The following is a 15,127-nucleotide window of genomic DNA, read 5'->3' on the forward strand; positions in this document are numbered from 1 at the left end:
ACATATGATACAATTTACAAATAAAATAAAATAATATAGTGTAATATATTTGGAAATAAAAATATAATAGTATTTATTAAAAATGTTTATATATTTAATAAAAAAAGCTTCACCCTGCTCTCTAGGAATGGCAGTGCATGACTACACCGCTGCTCCCACTCTTGATCTCCTTTACAGTGTGCAAAATATATTTTTGGATGGCTTAACATTGATTGCTATGGCCCCATATACAACGCCAGCTCTGAACACTTGAAGTATTTTGATGTCATGTGTCCGCAGGCCACGATTACGGTATAATAATTATACAGGTCTTATTCCTGCATCAGTCAATCTTGACAGTGTCATTAGATGAAAATGATTCTTTTTTGTCACATGGTGGGACAAACAGTGTGCTGAAACTCTCTTCTACATGGTACAACTTTATTCTAATACTTTCTTTCAGTTTCTATGCAGAAAGTATGCAGCTTATGGTGTGGTGAAAATGAGGAGGGAAAGGGAGGTTTGTCCTGGTAAAAAAAAGTGGGGAATGGTTATATCATGGCTATTCTACTCAAGCAGCTTAGGCAATTGAGAGCTTGGTTTTTGTTCATTGACTCAAAGCTGATAGAGATTCAGGAGGGGTAAAGAACTCTGCACTCCTCTTTGTGAGACTCAATCTGAATTCTTTCCTCCAACTTTACTTCTCTGACTGAGTTTCAAGGAGATTAAGTAGGCAGGAAATGACATGACATCCAATAGCTACAGCCCAGCAGCAGTGTGGAGGGTGACACGTGCCTCCCAATGTTCCTCCCCTAACTCCCTAATTAAGCACTTCTTTAAACTTGGGAGACTGTGCTACTGGTAAAGTTACTGCTTTGAATTTAATGCATTTCATGCAATGCAACTTGTGTATGTATGTATGTAGGCACTATAGAAGCAATTACACTGGCGAATTGCAATCAGAGAAATATCTACCTACGAAAGAATTGTGTATATGCTTCATAGGTAGATCATAGGTAGATCTTTTTTCTCGAATTCCTTCCCTTGGCAGTAATTAGTCTATTTTTCTGGAGTGAAATAATAAAATGGAGCATGTTGTCATAGTTGATTTTTTACTATTGTATTTTTTTTTAATCTTTGATTAATATCACAGCAAGATTGGTGTTGATAAGGACAGATAGTGTTTTGCAACTATGTTCCCTCATTCATTACTGGCCACTTGTAGCATTCTGACATGGCTCAATCACTGCATTAAACAATAACCACCCACTTTGCCCACTCATCAAACCACAGCAAAAAACAAAACAAAAAAAAGCAAGGTAATATACATTAGTGCAAATACATATTAGCATTGTAATGTTAAAATTAAGAATAATAAGTTCTGCTTATTCTATTATGTCCTCTTGCCAGTCCGGTGTAGGTTTGTTGGAAAGTGTAACATTTCACCAGCTTCTTACCCTTTATCCACCTGAGGAACTAGAAAAGAGGACTGACCTACTCAGAAAGGAGTCGAACCAAAACAGAACCTGGTTGGGGCTGTCTGTCATGTACCCAAGGTAACGTCATGACCGAACAGCACATCCCACACTTTTCTGGGGGCAGGGAAAGCCACTGGGCAGGGGAGCCTCTCTTCACTGTAGACCAGCGCAGTGCCATGCAGACACTTTGTGTTCCTCCAGTCTAAATGTCTCCACATACTTCCACAGCACAGCAGTATGTGTATGTGTACCTCTTTTCAATAATTCAAACCATACTTTAATGGTTATTTCAATTTTATATCATGTGAATCGATTGGAGGAGAGGGAGTCTCACTGAGTTGCTTTTCACAAGTTTTCTTTCTTTTTCCTTGACTTGACTTGATTTATTTTGTTGTGTTTTTGTCTGACTTCTTTACAAATCATTTACTGACATCTCAGAGCCGATTGCCTCTGTTTAAAAGCAGTGTGTGTGTGTGTGTGTGTGTGTGTGTGTGTGTGTGTGTGTGTGTGTGTGTGTGTGTGTGTGTGTGTGTGTTTGTTGGTGGAGGGACATGATGCTGAACTTTGTCTTCTTGTGCACAAAACTGAGCTGTGCTGTGAAATTACAGTGAGACCTTAACACTGCAGCCTATTGGGCCACATCTTCTCAACTGGTCAGTCTTATATATTTTTTCAAATAAACACCGACATGTAGATTAGGCTGTCTCTTTTATCTGAAACACTAGGAATCCTGACCAGAAGGGATTGCAGTTAACCAAATAACGCATTTACACTTACTTTAACTTGAACTTAAATTTCCCATCAAAAGATTAAAATCTAAATCTCTGACAAACACTTTAGATAAATGATTTTTTCAGTCATGCAGGATAAGTTATTCATGGCATGCAACCAGCCAAACAGAGATAAACGGACATTATCAGCTACTTAGTCTCTAGATGGTTTTTACTGATTTGTCATTCTAGATCTCCAGTGGACATTGCAGTTTTCCATCCTTTTATTCCTTTCAAGAAAATGTAGTCTGTATGTTGCTTCCAGATGAAGGTTCATATGGTCAAAATGGTTCCTTTTGCTGTGGTCTTTGTATCACCAAGGCATCACACATGATGGGGGTCTAATTACATTCAGGGTCAATTTTGAAATCATTTTTTTATTATCATTTATTTATTCTAAGCTTTCTCATTGCAGCAATGCTGTGCACTCTGGCCATCTAAGTAGTCTATTTTAGGCCCACACCTGAAGAGACCATCCATATCTGATTAAGCCCGAGCTACTAACACCCATGGAATGTAAAAGACTTGCTGGATGGTTCTAACCAGGTGTGTAGGCAGCAAAATTACATTTGCTACATGTTGTTGTCAATGTGCTACAGAGGTAAGAGACTAAGCTTCTGGAAAGTTCAGAAAACTACAAGTTTTTCATAAATTCAGACACTTTGACACTGTTGAACAGAATGTTAGTTTCTGTTACTGTTCAATCCATTTAAGACTGTAAAAATGAAGTGACAGTATGTGATATTGTCTCCTTTAAAGCCTTCTTGTTGGTGATGCCAACTCTAAACTTACATATGCAGAATTGAGGTAGTCTTTAACAATACAGAATGAAAGAAGTATGAACTGTAGTGAAAATAATTACACTAACACTTTTCAATTAAGAAGAAAAGAAAAAAGAAACACTTTATATTTTAATTAGATATAATAAGTTTAACAACCAGTTGTAATGTTTTGGTCATTTGCTGAAGGCTTTTGCCCTGGAAGTTTGCTTCTTGTCTTGGCCATCGATCACACTGTTGACCACAGCTTTACTTTAGGGATTTTTGGAACCATAAAAGTGCTTATTGCTTTACACACAGATTAAAGATGTAGGGTGACTGTTTGGGCCACCACAGAGCCACTGTCTGGAATCCACACACATAAATACATTTGTTTGATATGAAACCACAGCATCAATGGACTCACTTTGGGGTGACACTAAATCCTTGGAAAAATAGTGTCTGTTACTTAAAGCAGCATAACTGTGGCAGCTACTTCCAAATGTGCCCCAAGTGCAAGACAGACACAGGTCATGTGTACCATGCTATCCATACCTGTGGAAATGCTGTATGTATGCATTTCATATTGGCTTACAAAGTACATTTTAAAATGCAGCATATCTCTCATCTTCACGTGCAAACAATACAGGGCACAGACCTGTGAAAGTGAACATTGCAGTTTTCCCGAGGTTTTCATTTAAATTACAAATTTTTCTGATAATCTAAAGATTAACTAGTTGAGAAGACATGGCAATATTGGCAAAAGGAAGCAAAACCTTACAGAGGCAGAGTGTCTCACACTGCGACCCATCTCACTTCTTTTGGTTAGAACTTACCTGTTCAAATGGCTGTGAATATAGGAGGAGGAATGAGGAAAGCACGGGGAGGAGTAATTAGGGAGCATGCAGCACCTTACTCTCCTCATTCACTTTACTCAAATCCCAATCCTATTATTGTGTTACCAATAAAAGCATCTAGCTACATGCACAGAGGCCCCCATGCATAGTCATGGGCCTGGTAAAGAGCAAGTTCGACCCCCAGCAAAAGAGTGGGACTTGTGCTTAAAAGGGAGGCAGGCAGAGGCGTCTACCTTGCTGCATGAGAGCTCCAACTCCGAACCAGAAACTATTTAGCAGGGTGAAATTGTTTTCCACTACATCCGAGTCAGGGTTGCAAGGGTGGGGGTTATACCACTCGTAGGGACTAAACCTGTGACAATGGACAGAGAACACACACACACACACACATATATGTATATATATATAGATATATATATATATATATATTCATATATATATAGATATAGATATATATACACTGTAGCTGTACAATGATACAACAGCAGATAATTTAAGAGACCAACACGGTTCATCCTACCTGGGAAGAGGAAAAGAGAAAATAAATATTAGTTAGTCATAATGCAGGACAACGTTGTGCACAATACTATAAATAAGTCAAAGTTGATTTAAGATGTTGTGTACTTGTCTACTTTTTATAATGTACAATACATTGGGAGGCTTGAATTATACCACTCTTTTAAAAGTGGCTCTTCATGTGGGCGTGTTCATATCAAAGGCAATTCCCTAATTTAATCAATGCGGTCTGAAAATAACTTAATTGTGAGTTGAGAAAGGGACTAATAAGGCTTATAATCTTGGCGGGACCTTAATATTCAGCTGATCAAATGGTTCGTTCACACCGTGGCCACGCTGCTTTCAGTTCTCCTCAAGCAAGTAGATTTTTCATTTATTCATGTTAAATAAAAGTGATATTACATTAGTAAAGGTTGATTGGCCAATGATTAAGCACTCTGACCTGACTTAATATGTGCAAAAGGAGGGGAAATGGACCTTTCTTCGCGCAAACAGAGAGAGGGATTTGACCAATCTAGCTGCAATGCATAAAATAAATGTGTTTATGCATTAGCAATGTTTCCATTGACCTGTGTTTTGCACAATTGGATATTGCATAATGGAAAGTCATCCTCTCTAGCATGACATATTTTGTGTGCACAGAAAAAGGGACTGAAATGAGACAAAGGAGTTACAGCTAAACTAAATGGAAAGCAACAGCACAAATGCCAAAATTTATCAAGGGCTGCGCAAGATCTCAGTGACAAAAATGTGGCAAGAACTCAAGCAAAGGGAGGTGTAGCAGCGCATAGGTCACGCTGACAAGATAAATTGGCTGAATGGTCTAAATTCAACATGATGTCACTGAAAACCTAAACGATGGCCATTTCAAATGAAGAGAACTACACACACATATATAACACATAATTTGAACTGACAGGTTTAGAACCACATGGTCAAATATGAATATGTATTGCTGTAGTAAAATGATAGATTCACTGATGCTAAAAGCTTTGTCATTACAATTTGGCTAGTGCATATGAGACTTGAATGTTCACCTGATTTCTGAGAAAGAGAATCTCTGATCTTGGCCTAAAATCAGACTAGCCATTCCTCAATTTCTGTCAGATTTGCTTACTCACTAATTTGAGGTGCCAAATTGAAGATGACTTGAAGATTGAAGATTTCCTCCCATTCTTTAGTGAAATTACCACTCGCCATGAAGGGTGAATGAGGGGTGTGGCCATCAGCACTGAGCAACACAATAAGAATAATGGGGAAGACAGCTGCTGCTGCTGGTTGCTAGGATAGAGAATACTAAAATTCATGTTACTGCAGAGTTAGAAAGATGGATCAAGGTCACTGCAGAGTTAAAAGAGAAAAAACAGGGAATTTAACCAGCACTACAGAAAACAAAGTGAGGCTTTCATCTTTTCACAGAGGAATTCAAGTGATAATACACATGATAACTCCAATATCAGCTGTAATCACGCAGAATAACTTTGGGAATCTCAATAGTTTGGAATGCCCTATGTTTTCCTGTGGAGGGTATGCACAGCTGATAAAAGCAACATAAAGCCCAGCCCCCTCCAAATCTCGTTCTGAGGCTGGAAGCAGCGCAACCAAGATGAAAGCTATGAAATGAAGAGAATAGACTATGGGGAATAATTTTATACATATTTGTGGAAAAAATATATCAAAATTAGATTTATATTCTAATGATGTTTAGGCCAGCAGAGAAGGCCTTGCTGGCCCTGACGGCCCGCCACTGGTGGAAAGGTGTAACATATGGCCAATTGATCCCTTCCACAATGTGCCTCTCCTTGCAAGCACCCTGACCCACCAGTTGGTGTTGCTTGTACAGGAGAAGGCCTCTCACTAGCTAACAGCTAACACAGCTAGATGTGAACATGCAAACACGCAAACAACCTGGTGGTACTCCCGCCTGCTGTCAAGACCTGAATGGAGGGCTACACATGTGGTACTACACCTTCCAAGCAGCTCTAAGGATACTGCAAATAGATTATGTTTCACAGTAATTAAGTAATTAAGTAATTGAATTGCGCTTCATGGCTAGGTGAATTGCACTACTAGCATTGCAGAAGAAAGAACTGTGCAATGATGTGTTGGATTAAAAACTGTGTCCATTTCTTTTCAGGTAAGTCAGAGAGCTCATTATCCAAAAGCCTCTAAACTGTGTGTGGAGGAAAGAATGTAAATAGTGTAAAATGGATTTCATTCAGTTGATGATCATCCCGAATGGATATCATTCTTTCAGTGTTGTCATCTAAATGAAGTAAGCCGTTTTATTTTGTTGTTTCCTTTAGATGTATAGTTAAACAGTAGCTTGGGCTATGTGTTAAGAATTGTTACCGTAGTGATATTTGTGATATTATAACTTTTCAAGTTTTAAATAAGTATATAAATGTATATATATATATATATATATATATACATGTGCATAAAAGCTAAAAGAGAGAGACATTATAGTCATATAAGTCGTCTTTGTAAGTATTTGTAGAAAGACATGGGATATTCAGCACACATGTTTTCATAGATTAATTGTTTCTGCTGCTCTGTTGTCTAATGAAGGTGAAGGTGATAATGCACACTTTAGCAGAAGTGTGAAATTCAACAGTTATTTCATCACCCTCTCAAGGGCAGAGCATAAAAGCACCAACAAATAGTAATTTTAACATCAGTAAGCAGATATCTCTAATGGAGTAGCAAGAACTATGTGGTTTTAATGAGGACTCATATGTAACAGACTGACACATGGCCAACACAAGCAACTGTTTGTTACCTCAAGGGAGTCTAACTAGCACTTTTTTTTATGTCAGTCTCAGAACATCAATCTCAGTCATGTTCCTCTGACAGTATCTCAGTCATACAGTGACTCACACTCAAACACTCTTAGATACAATGTATAATGTGTAAACACAGATAAGTATACATATATGTTTAATGCACAGTAAACTGATAGTGTTGGGGTTTTACTCTGTTGTTTCTGCGTGACAGCTAGGTCTCACAAAATTTTCTGAAATGAGCATGATAGCCTTTAAAGAATTAGTCTGGAGGGTCATTTATGATTGGAAACTTACAGAAATAAACAGGAACCTCATTTTTGGTACCAAATCTCTGATTTTCTCATAACAGGCACAAAACTACAAAGAACACTAAGAACAAAGTGATCATTTAACATTTCTTCATAGAAGCTTTATCAGGGATTTGTGTGCCTTATTTTGTCACACAAATCTCATAATCTCACGAGACATGTAAAGTGGCTTGTTGAATAAGGTGAGGTGTGTTTCCAGGGTCCTTGGGATTCAGGAAAAAATCTACCACCACCTGAGAGGTGAGAACACCTATCTCTCTGAGGCTCTCCTGCCATGTGGGAAGAACTTCTGCTCTCACATGATTATACCCACAAGACACCAAGAGACGAGACATTTCATCAAAACTATTTCATCTAAAATCGCATCTGTTTCTGTGGTCATTTAAACCGTCTCAGTGCGACTAGTAAACATGATGAAACATTACTGACATTACTGATTACATCTTCAAGTTCATAACATGTCATCATTAAGTCATATTGCATTGAACTCAAGTGGAAGCAAATTTAACGCTAAACATTCAAAAGTTGGAGAAAAACATTCACACTAGAGCCTTCAGCCTTTGTATGAAACAATTTTCCCAATGAAAGTAATAACACAAAAAAATGTTGAGTTTTTACACATGGAGTTGATACAACCAAGATTTCTAAGCCTGATGAAGGTATTCTGACCAAAAAGCTGTTAAGATCTTCTAGCCTTATGAAGGTCCCATGACTGAAATTATCTGAAGAATTATCATTTTGCTTGATGAAGGTTTATCAAAGAAATGTTGCAAGAATATATTTCATTAAGCCTTCATTAAGGATCTATGACTGAAATATATTTAGAACCTCATGAGGATCAAGAGATCAAGAAATCGTCAGCTGATGAAGGATGATATGACATAGTTAACATTTGTGATGACAGTTTGGCCTCTAATGAACAATATTCACAACCATAATCTAGAATCCAACTCTGATGTTTTCATTAATATGTACATGACTGTGTGCTTATCTTGTCCTTCAATTTGGACATTTCCTGCTCATACAATGTAAACAGGCCATCACCCATATCATTTCACTAAATTTTGTGAGATTTTGGTGTGTTTCACTAAATAGTAAATACATGCAAATGTTGAACATCGTGCATTAGTATATTTTTGACAAACGCAACAAAGGGTGGAAAATATATACACTTACCCAGACACGTACTTAGTTATATTCAATACAGATAGTTGCATATTCTGAGCCAACTTAGATGACAGTTGCTGCTTTTGTTCTAGTGTGATCATTTCGCCAGTAACATTGGAAACACATTAAGATGTTGGCATTAACTGTAAAACTGTTGGGCTGCAGCTGCAAAAAACATGGATTCTCCCAAAAGTTTTAGAGTTAACATTTTTTTTAACCTTTCTTTCGCTTTCTCTTTCTCACAGTGCTTCAAACGGCTGTCACTACTGCAGATCAACTGAGTAAAACATTGTCCTACTTTCGACTACAGACAACAAAAGGACAAACAACTACAAACAATGTGGTGCAGTCAATGGATTGCTGGTGCCTGTCAGTTGCATGACCAAACTGATCTAAGGAGCTAATGAATACTCAAGCAAATGTCAAAGGGTTGAACTTTTTTGTATATAGTAACATTCTGCGTTATATCTCTTGTAAGATTATCTGAATAAATATACCGGTATATATATATTCTGATACGTAGAAAGGGTCACCTCAGTATGAAGAAGGTTCTAGATTAGACTCTTAGATGTAGGAATACAAAAAAAGAAAGAAGAGAATCTCTATGGAACCCTAAGGAAAAATATTGCAGCAGCATAAGTCATCCATAGCTATGTATGAGAGATGTTGAAATTGCTTGCAAATTAAACCTTTAACCTTTACAGTGTTAACAAACTAACAACATTTCCGCAATGTCTCCCTTAGTATTTTAGGTGTTGAATAGCCTAGTTTCCACTATACCTGCACTGAAACCATTGTTCACGCCCTATTCATGAATATGGCTTCAAGAATGTCCATGACCTGGATGAACTTTGTGAATCTTTGGATATATTTTACAATAATTCCAAAGCACTGTTATGTAGCTCATGAGGGATGAGTGCACAAACTCAAGCAACCACAGAAAAGATATTTAAATGCCACATGTGAAGTGTCTACATATGTTTATATTTGTTGAATCTCTGGTGGTATGATTCCAATAACATGCAGAGAATACAACATGACAACCCTATGAAACTGAAGGACTTTTGTTTACAAGGCCTGTTTTGTTTGTATTTCAAACATGGACTATGAGACGGAAAGCATAGACCACATTCTGAGTTTATTAGATATTGTTGTAAGTACGATCATATGTCTATGTCACACTGTTTGTGTTTGAAGCAAAGCGAAGAAAAGCAGAGAAAAGAAAAGACAGCATGAACTCTGAGACACAAGGGTGAGTGAGGGGAAGGCGGGAGTGGTAGGACATCCTTCTCAGTACGTCTCTCGCTTTCACACGCACACACGCATGCACGCACGCACAAACAGCAAATGCACAGTCTTACTGTGACTCACAGACACAATCCTGAAACGGCTTATAAGTAAACGTTGATGCTCATAAGCTCTGTGTAGTTCTGTATTGTGTGTTTTATTGTAGCAGTGTGAGGAGAAACAGGCCAGGAATAACCTTGCAGCCTTGCCATGTGCCAATTTGAACACTATAGTTCTTACAGAAGGGAAGAACAGCATATATAAAATAAAGCCAATTCAGAAAACAAATGTCATAGTAAGCTCATAAGTTTGAATTCATTAAAACAGTTGCCAATTTGAGCTTGAATATGTTACCATTTATTGGTGTCAGCTCTGTCAGCGGGTGGTGAGCTTTACCATGAGCTGGCCAGTGTGCTGAGGAATGGCAGTTTAGCATGTGTCTGACCGTGTGTGATCACTGGATGTTGCATGTTACCTGGCAATGACAAACAGCACGCAACTGACACCCAAGTAAGCCAGCAGAATATACATCCAGATATCAGGCGACAGGGGGTTGAGGAAGGAGAAGACCCCAGGGTTGGTCCCGTTAGGCTTGCGGTACAGTATACTTATACCCAGCGTCATGAAGGGCTTGGAGAAGTCGATAACCTTCTCGCGGACGTATGTGATAGCAAGGGGAGCGACTGCAAGATCAGCTCTCTGTCAACAGTAAAGATAAAAGGGAAGAGGGATTGGCTATAAGTCACAGGCACAGGAAGCATTTAGAGGCAATCAAATTAAGAAAACAGGATCTTTACACACTACAGAGCCTGTCCTAAGACACTTAGAGAAAAATTTAAAGCCTTTTCTCTTCATCTAACCAAAGCACACTTCACCTGCCTAAATTCACCTTTCATTTCTCTCTGGAGCATCAATTAAGACATCCAGTATTTTCCTCAACTAATTATTCCTTTTATTGGGGATTGGGGATTTATAAGGGATATTGGAGCAAGGAAATTTCAGTTGCGATTGTTTTTGTTGGATTTTAGTTCAATATTATTGTATAGTTTTGTTTCATTTATTATTTTTGATTTAGTTTAGTTGACCATTTCTGTTTTGGTTTTTATTTTTGATGAACTATCGTGCGTGAATAACATTGAAAACACAATGTATAGCGAAAAAGAACACACACAACATGTTTCTCACAAAGCTATTGGTTCAGTCTCATTATTATTAACAAAACGCTTTTGTTCTAGTTTTAGTGTCAGCAAGCCAGTTTCAGAAAATCTTTATAACCTGGGGTGGAGGCTTCTGTCTAACCTGCACAGGGTTTATTCATAGTTCTCCTAATCTGCATTTCTTTGGGGTGTACAAGGAATCTGGGACACTTACGTAGTAGGTGGTTGGTGTTTTTGGCTCACATTTGGCTCTCATTTCTTGTTTTTCTCAGTGTTCCAGCTGTTATCAGTGCTTTTTATTAGTCCTGTATAGCTAGATTTGGCAGCACATTAGTATGTCTGCCAAGACCTTTCGTCAAAAAAGGTATTTGAACTGAAAATGATTAACCTAAATTATTTTCTTTGGCAAATTGTTACATTGCACTATATTCTTGAACAAAAAAACTGTATAAAAGTTTGTGGCTGGAGAACTGGAGAAATCTCAGAGCGTGCCTTGCACCAACAGCCCCTTGACAATTTTGCAGTTGGGAAGTTTATCCTCTACATGTTCCGTGTTTCAAATTATGTTATTGACTTCTCCAATAACACAAGTGAATGATACTACTGTGTTGTATAATTAATTTGTAATGCCTCTATTCCATGTCTACAACACAACTCATGCACGAAAAGAACAGGGACAATCTTCTAATAGTATTTTGGAGGGCTGGCCAAAACGGACCAAGGTGTTTAAGTTCAACTGTACCGTCTCTGGTGCGTGTGTGTGTGTAGGAGGGGGGGGGGCGGACAGTTGTGTGTAGTGAAAATCCATGTGTTTGAAGCTGAATTTCTCAAGGCTTGGGATGAATAATGGTTGATCTTCTTCTAAATGTCCAATCAATACAAAGTAATAACTATACAAATTGATAAATTAGGGGAATGTTAATGTGGCATTCATTACCTGAACAAGTGTTCAATGATGCCATCATGTTCCAACCATGTATATCCAGTATATACATGAAAGGCATGAAGTGGGGCAAACCCACACTGAGCATCTTCTCACAGGGGACTGTGCCCTTCAACTATGACCAGTATCTGTCATGAAAACCAAACTCTCTACTCAAGAGCAGAGGCAGAAGACAAGTCTCACAGGGTTAAGGGAGGCTTGACCCCTAATGGATGCTGCTTCCGATGGTGTCACATATTGACTATGGGCAGGGCAGTATCTGCTATTTTTCTGCAGCTTATCCTAACTGGGGCTTAGTTTGTCAAGTGTAATGATCCACACAGTGAGCATATTGTGTGTACTGCTCTGTATGAGTTTTAATAAGCTCTGGTGGGGAAACAACTCAAAAAAAGAATCAATGTTCTTATCACTGAACTCTGAAACAGGGCTAGAGCTTACCCACTGTCTTTCATTCATTTTTATTTTCTATATCTTTTTGAATGTATATGGTTCATTCAGAGCGTTTCATCTTTGGTTATTTCCAAACAATTGAGTCCTCCAACGATTTCATTTTTAAGATCACGGTAACAGACAAGTCGAAGTGATGTTTTTAACTAATGAGTAGGTTCCATCTATTGTGACTGAGATCCCATCACAGTGAATTTCAGTTGGACATTTTGTATTAATATCAGGGGTGAAAGCAGGCTGGAACGGTGTCGGTATCACATAGAGATTCAGTGCTGGTACACAGTACCGGGAAGATTCATAACTCAGTCAATTCAGTTAATTGCTACAGCTTCCACCAAACCAGACCAGCTGCTGCTATGCAGCTATTTAGATTCAGCACACAGAGACAGACAGCATAGTGGAACAGAGGAGAGACAGGGAGACAGAGATGTAACCTCTCTATAAGCAACGAGCCCCAAGTTCTTTTTTTTCTGAAGACAAATCATTTAAAAATGTTTGTACAGAATTAATATAAAAACCCTTTTATTTGTGCTACTCTGAATACCGTTGCAGAATCTTTACGTCTTAAACACTTGTGCATGTTAGGGTGTGTCCGATTTATTGTTGCCATACTTTTGATTTTTTTTCCATAACCAAACCACACACTGTATTGATGTCATTTGCACTGGGCAAGGACAGAAAACAAAATGATTCCACCAAAATTCAAAAGATTTTTGTGGTTTGAAGAGCAGCCCACTCGACAAGTGGCCTGGCTCACCATAACTCAGAAGAGGATAAACTAGTTTAGGCCTATGTGGAAAATGTTTTAAGTGTTTTGCTTTGATAGACAAAATGCTCAAAAATTATCTTTCATTTTAATGCACATTGAATACACATTGCAAGAGACATTTTCAGACATTGTAGTTGTCATTATCTCATCATCACTTTCATTTATGCCCAACGGTCTAAATATCCAAAATCAGAGAGACTTGTAAACTGGTCAACTGTTGATCAAATTGTGTTGTAATTCTCTAAAAAATCAAAATAAATTGTTGTGATTTAGATTTTTAAAGTTTTGTCAATATTCTGAAATTATTCTGTGGCACTTTATCATTTTAATAAACCATTTGCTATACATTATGTCAGGGGTTTCTAATTCCTAGACCATATAGGTGTTTAAAAATGGATTGCGTGTGTCCTGGGATGCATGAAGATGAGGGCTGGAGGGGAACAATATGAAGTGATGAGATTTGGGGCAGTAGTACTGGCTAAAACCTCATATTATACTTTCAGCCCTAACATCCATTACAGATTTTAATATAACTTTGTCTAAGATATTTAAGCTTCATGTGGCACTTGGCAGTTCAAAACCTTTCCTGCTCATACTTTCAATTCAATTGTCCCCTAATTTCTTCATCAACCATATTTCCAGTAGACAAATTATTTTTTCACTATTCCAACAGCTGTGGTTTGTATGTAATGTGACATATGGCAAACGTTTGTTGTGGTGTCTTTCATGCGAGATGTTTGATCACAGACTCACATGGTCCATTAGCTCCTTGACCATGCCGTTCCACTGACTGGTGGTCTCATCTTGGGCACCATACTTCCCATCTTCCACCAGTCGAACCTCATAAGTGAAGCCCAGGATGTTGGATAGCTCTCTGAGGAGGTCTATGCAGTAACCCTCAAAGCGGTCGTTCCCATATAGTGGCTTGTCCGACTTCTTGAACATCACATATGGCTCCTCCTGTTGAATGAAACAGGGGCAGCGGGATGAGACTCTGTAGCGCTTAACATCTTTTACCCGCCGATGAGGTCCATCTGAAAGGGAGACTGACATGTGAGAGATAGGCTATAAGCCTGAATGCTCAAACACACACTGGCTTTAGAAGAAAATAATTGATAACCGCTCTGTGTGTGGTAGGGAGTCTGCAAACTTAGGCATGAACATAATAACACATAATCCTCTGTGACAGTGACTCTGTGCTACACTCAGGCTCATCAAGCTGGCTATGGGCCCAGGACACCACACATTTTATCAGTTAGATAAGAGATGCTGATAGACTGACACAGATACCAAGCCAGCACATCCCCTCTGTTCACACATACACACACACACACACACAGCTAGGGAGATTACAAATGTCTTCTTTCATACTGCTTCTCCACCTACCAAGCATCCCGTCCTTTCTCTCCTCTACCACCTCCTTCTCGCTCCACTCCCTATTTTCTCCATTTGCTTGCTCCTCCTACATCAGCTCCATTTACCATCTGTCATTGTTAGCCTTACACTCTTGTTGTCAGTGCACGTCCCTCCTTTCTATGACTCCCTTGTCTCCCTCTGTCAAATAAACCCAAAACTGTATCATCAAGCAGTTGTTGTTATTGTATAACGGCACTGACTGAAACAAAACAAGTAAAAGCTCCTTGCTATGAGATATCCCATTGGCTTCAGCTTCTTTAGTATGCACACATATATTTGACTGAACATGGAAAAAACAACTGTCTTTTGTTTTCACAGGTATAAACAAACAAACAAAGTGATTTTCTCTGATTCTGCATTCATTTTACACCACACATTTTTCTTGTCGAACAATTGATAGAGGAATGCTCAGTTATGATTCCACTACACAGTTTTGTGGAATATTCTTCTAACACAAAATGTAAAATCTCAGTTTTTTTCTATTGCAAT

At 38.4% G+C, this 15,127-nt stretch overlaps 1 protein-coding gene across 1 annotated transcript in view; it reads right to left on the bottom strand.

The window, feature by feature from the left end:
• grik2 (glutamate receptor, ionotropic, kainate 2) overlaps window positions 1-15,127 on the bottom strand; it is a 190,678-nt gene that overhangs the window by 43,695 nt on the left and 131,856 nt on the right. The window contains exons 10-12 of the mRNA XM_076148425.1: window positions 13,976-14,182; window positions 10,382-10,605; window positions 4,076-4,194 (exon numbers count right to left, since the gene is read on the bottom strand). Of these exons, the coding sequence (XP_076004540.1) occupies window positions 4,076-4,194; window positions 10,382-10,605; window positions 13,976-14,182 (550 nt within the window). The remainder of the gene's footprint in view (window positions 1-4,075; window positions 4,195-10,381; window positions 10,606-13,975; window positions 14,183-15,127) is intronic.

This window comes from Genypterus blacodes, unplaced genomic scaffold (genome assembly GCF_046128005.1).
Source record: "Genypterus blacodes isolate CSIRO-AG114 ecotype Tasmania unplaced genomic scaffold, CSIRO-AGI_Gbla_v1 ptg000040l_1, whole genome shotgun sequence".
NCBI lineage: Eukaryota > Metazoa > Chordata > Actinopteri > Ophidiiformes > Ophidiidae > Genypterus > Genypterus blacodes.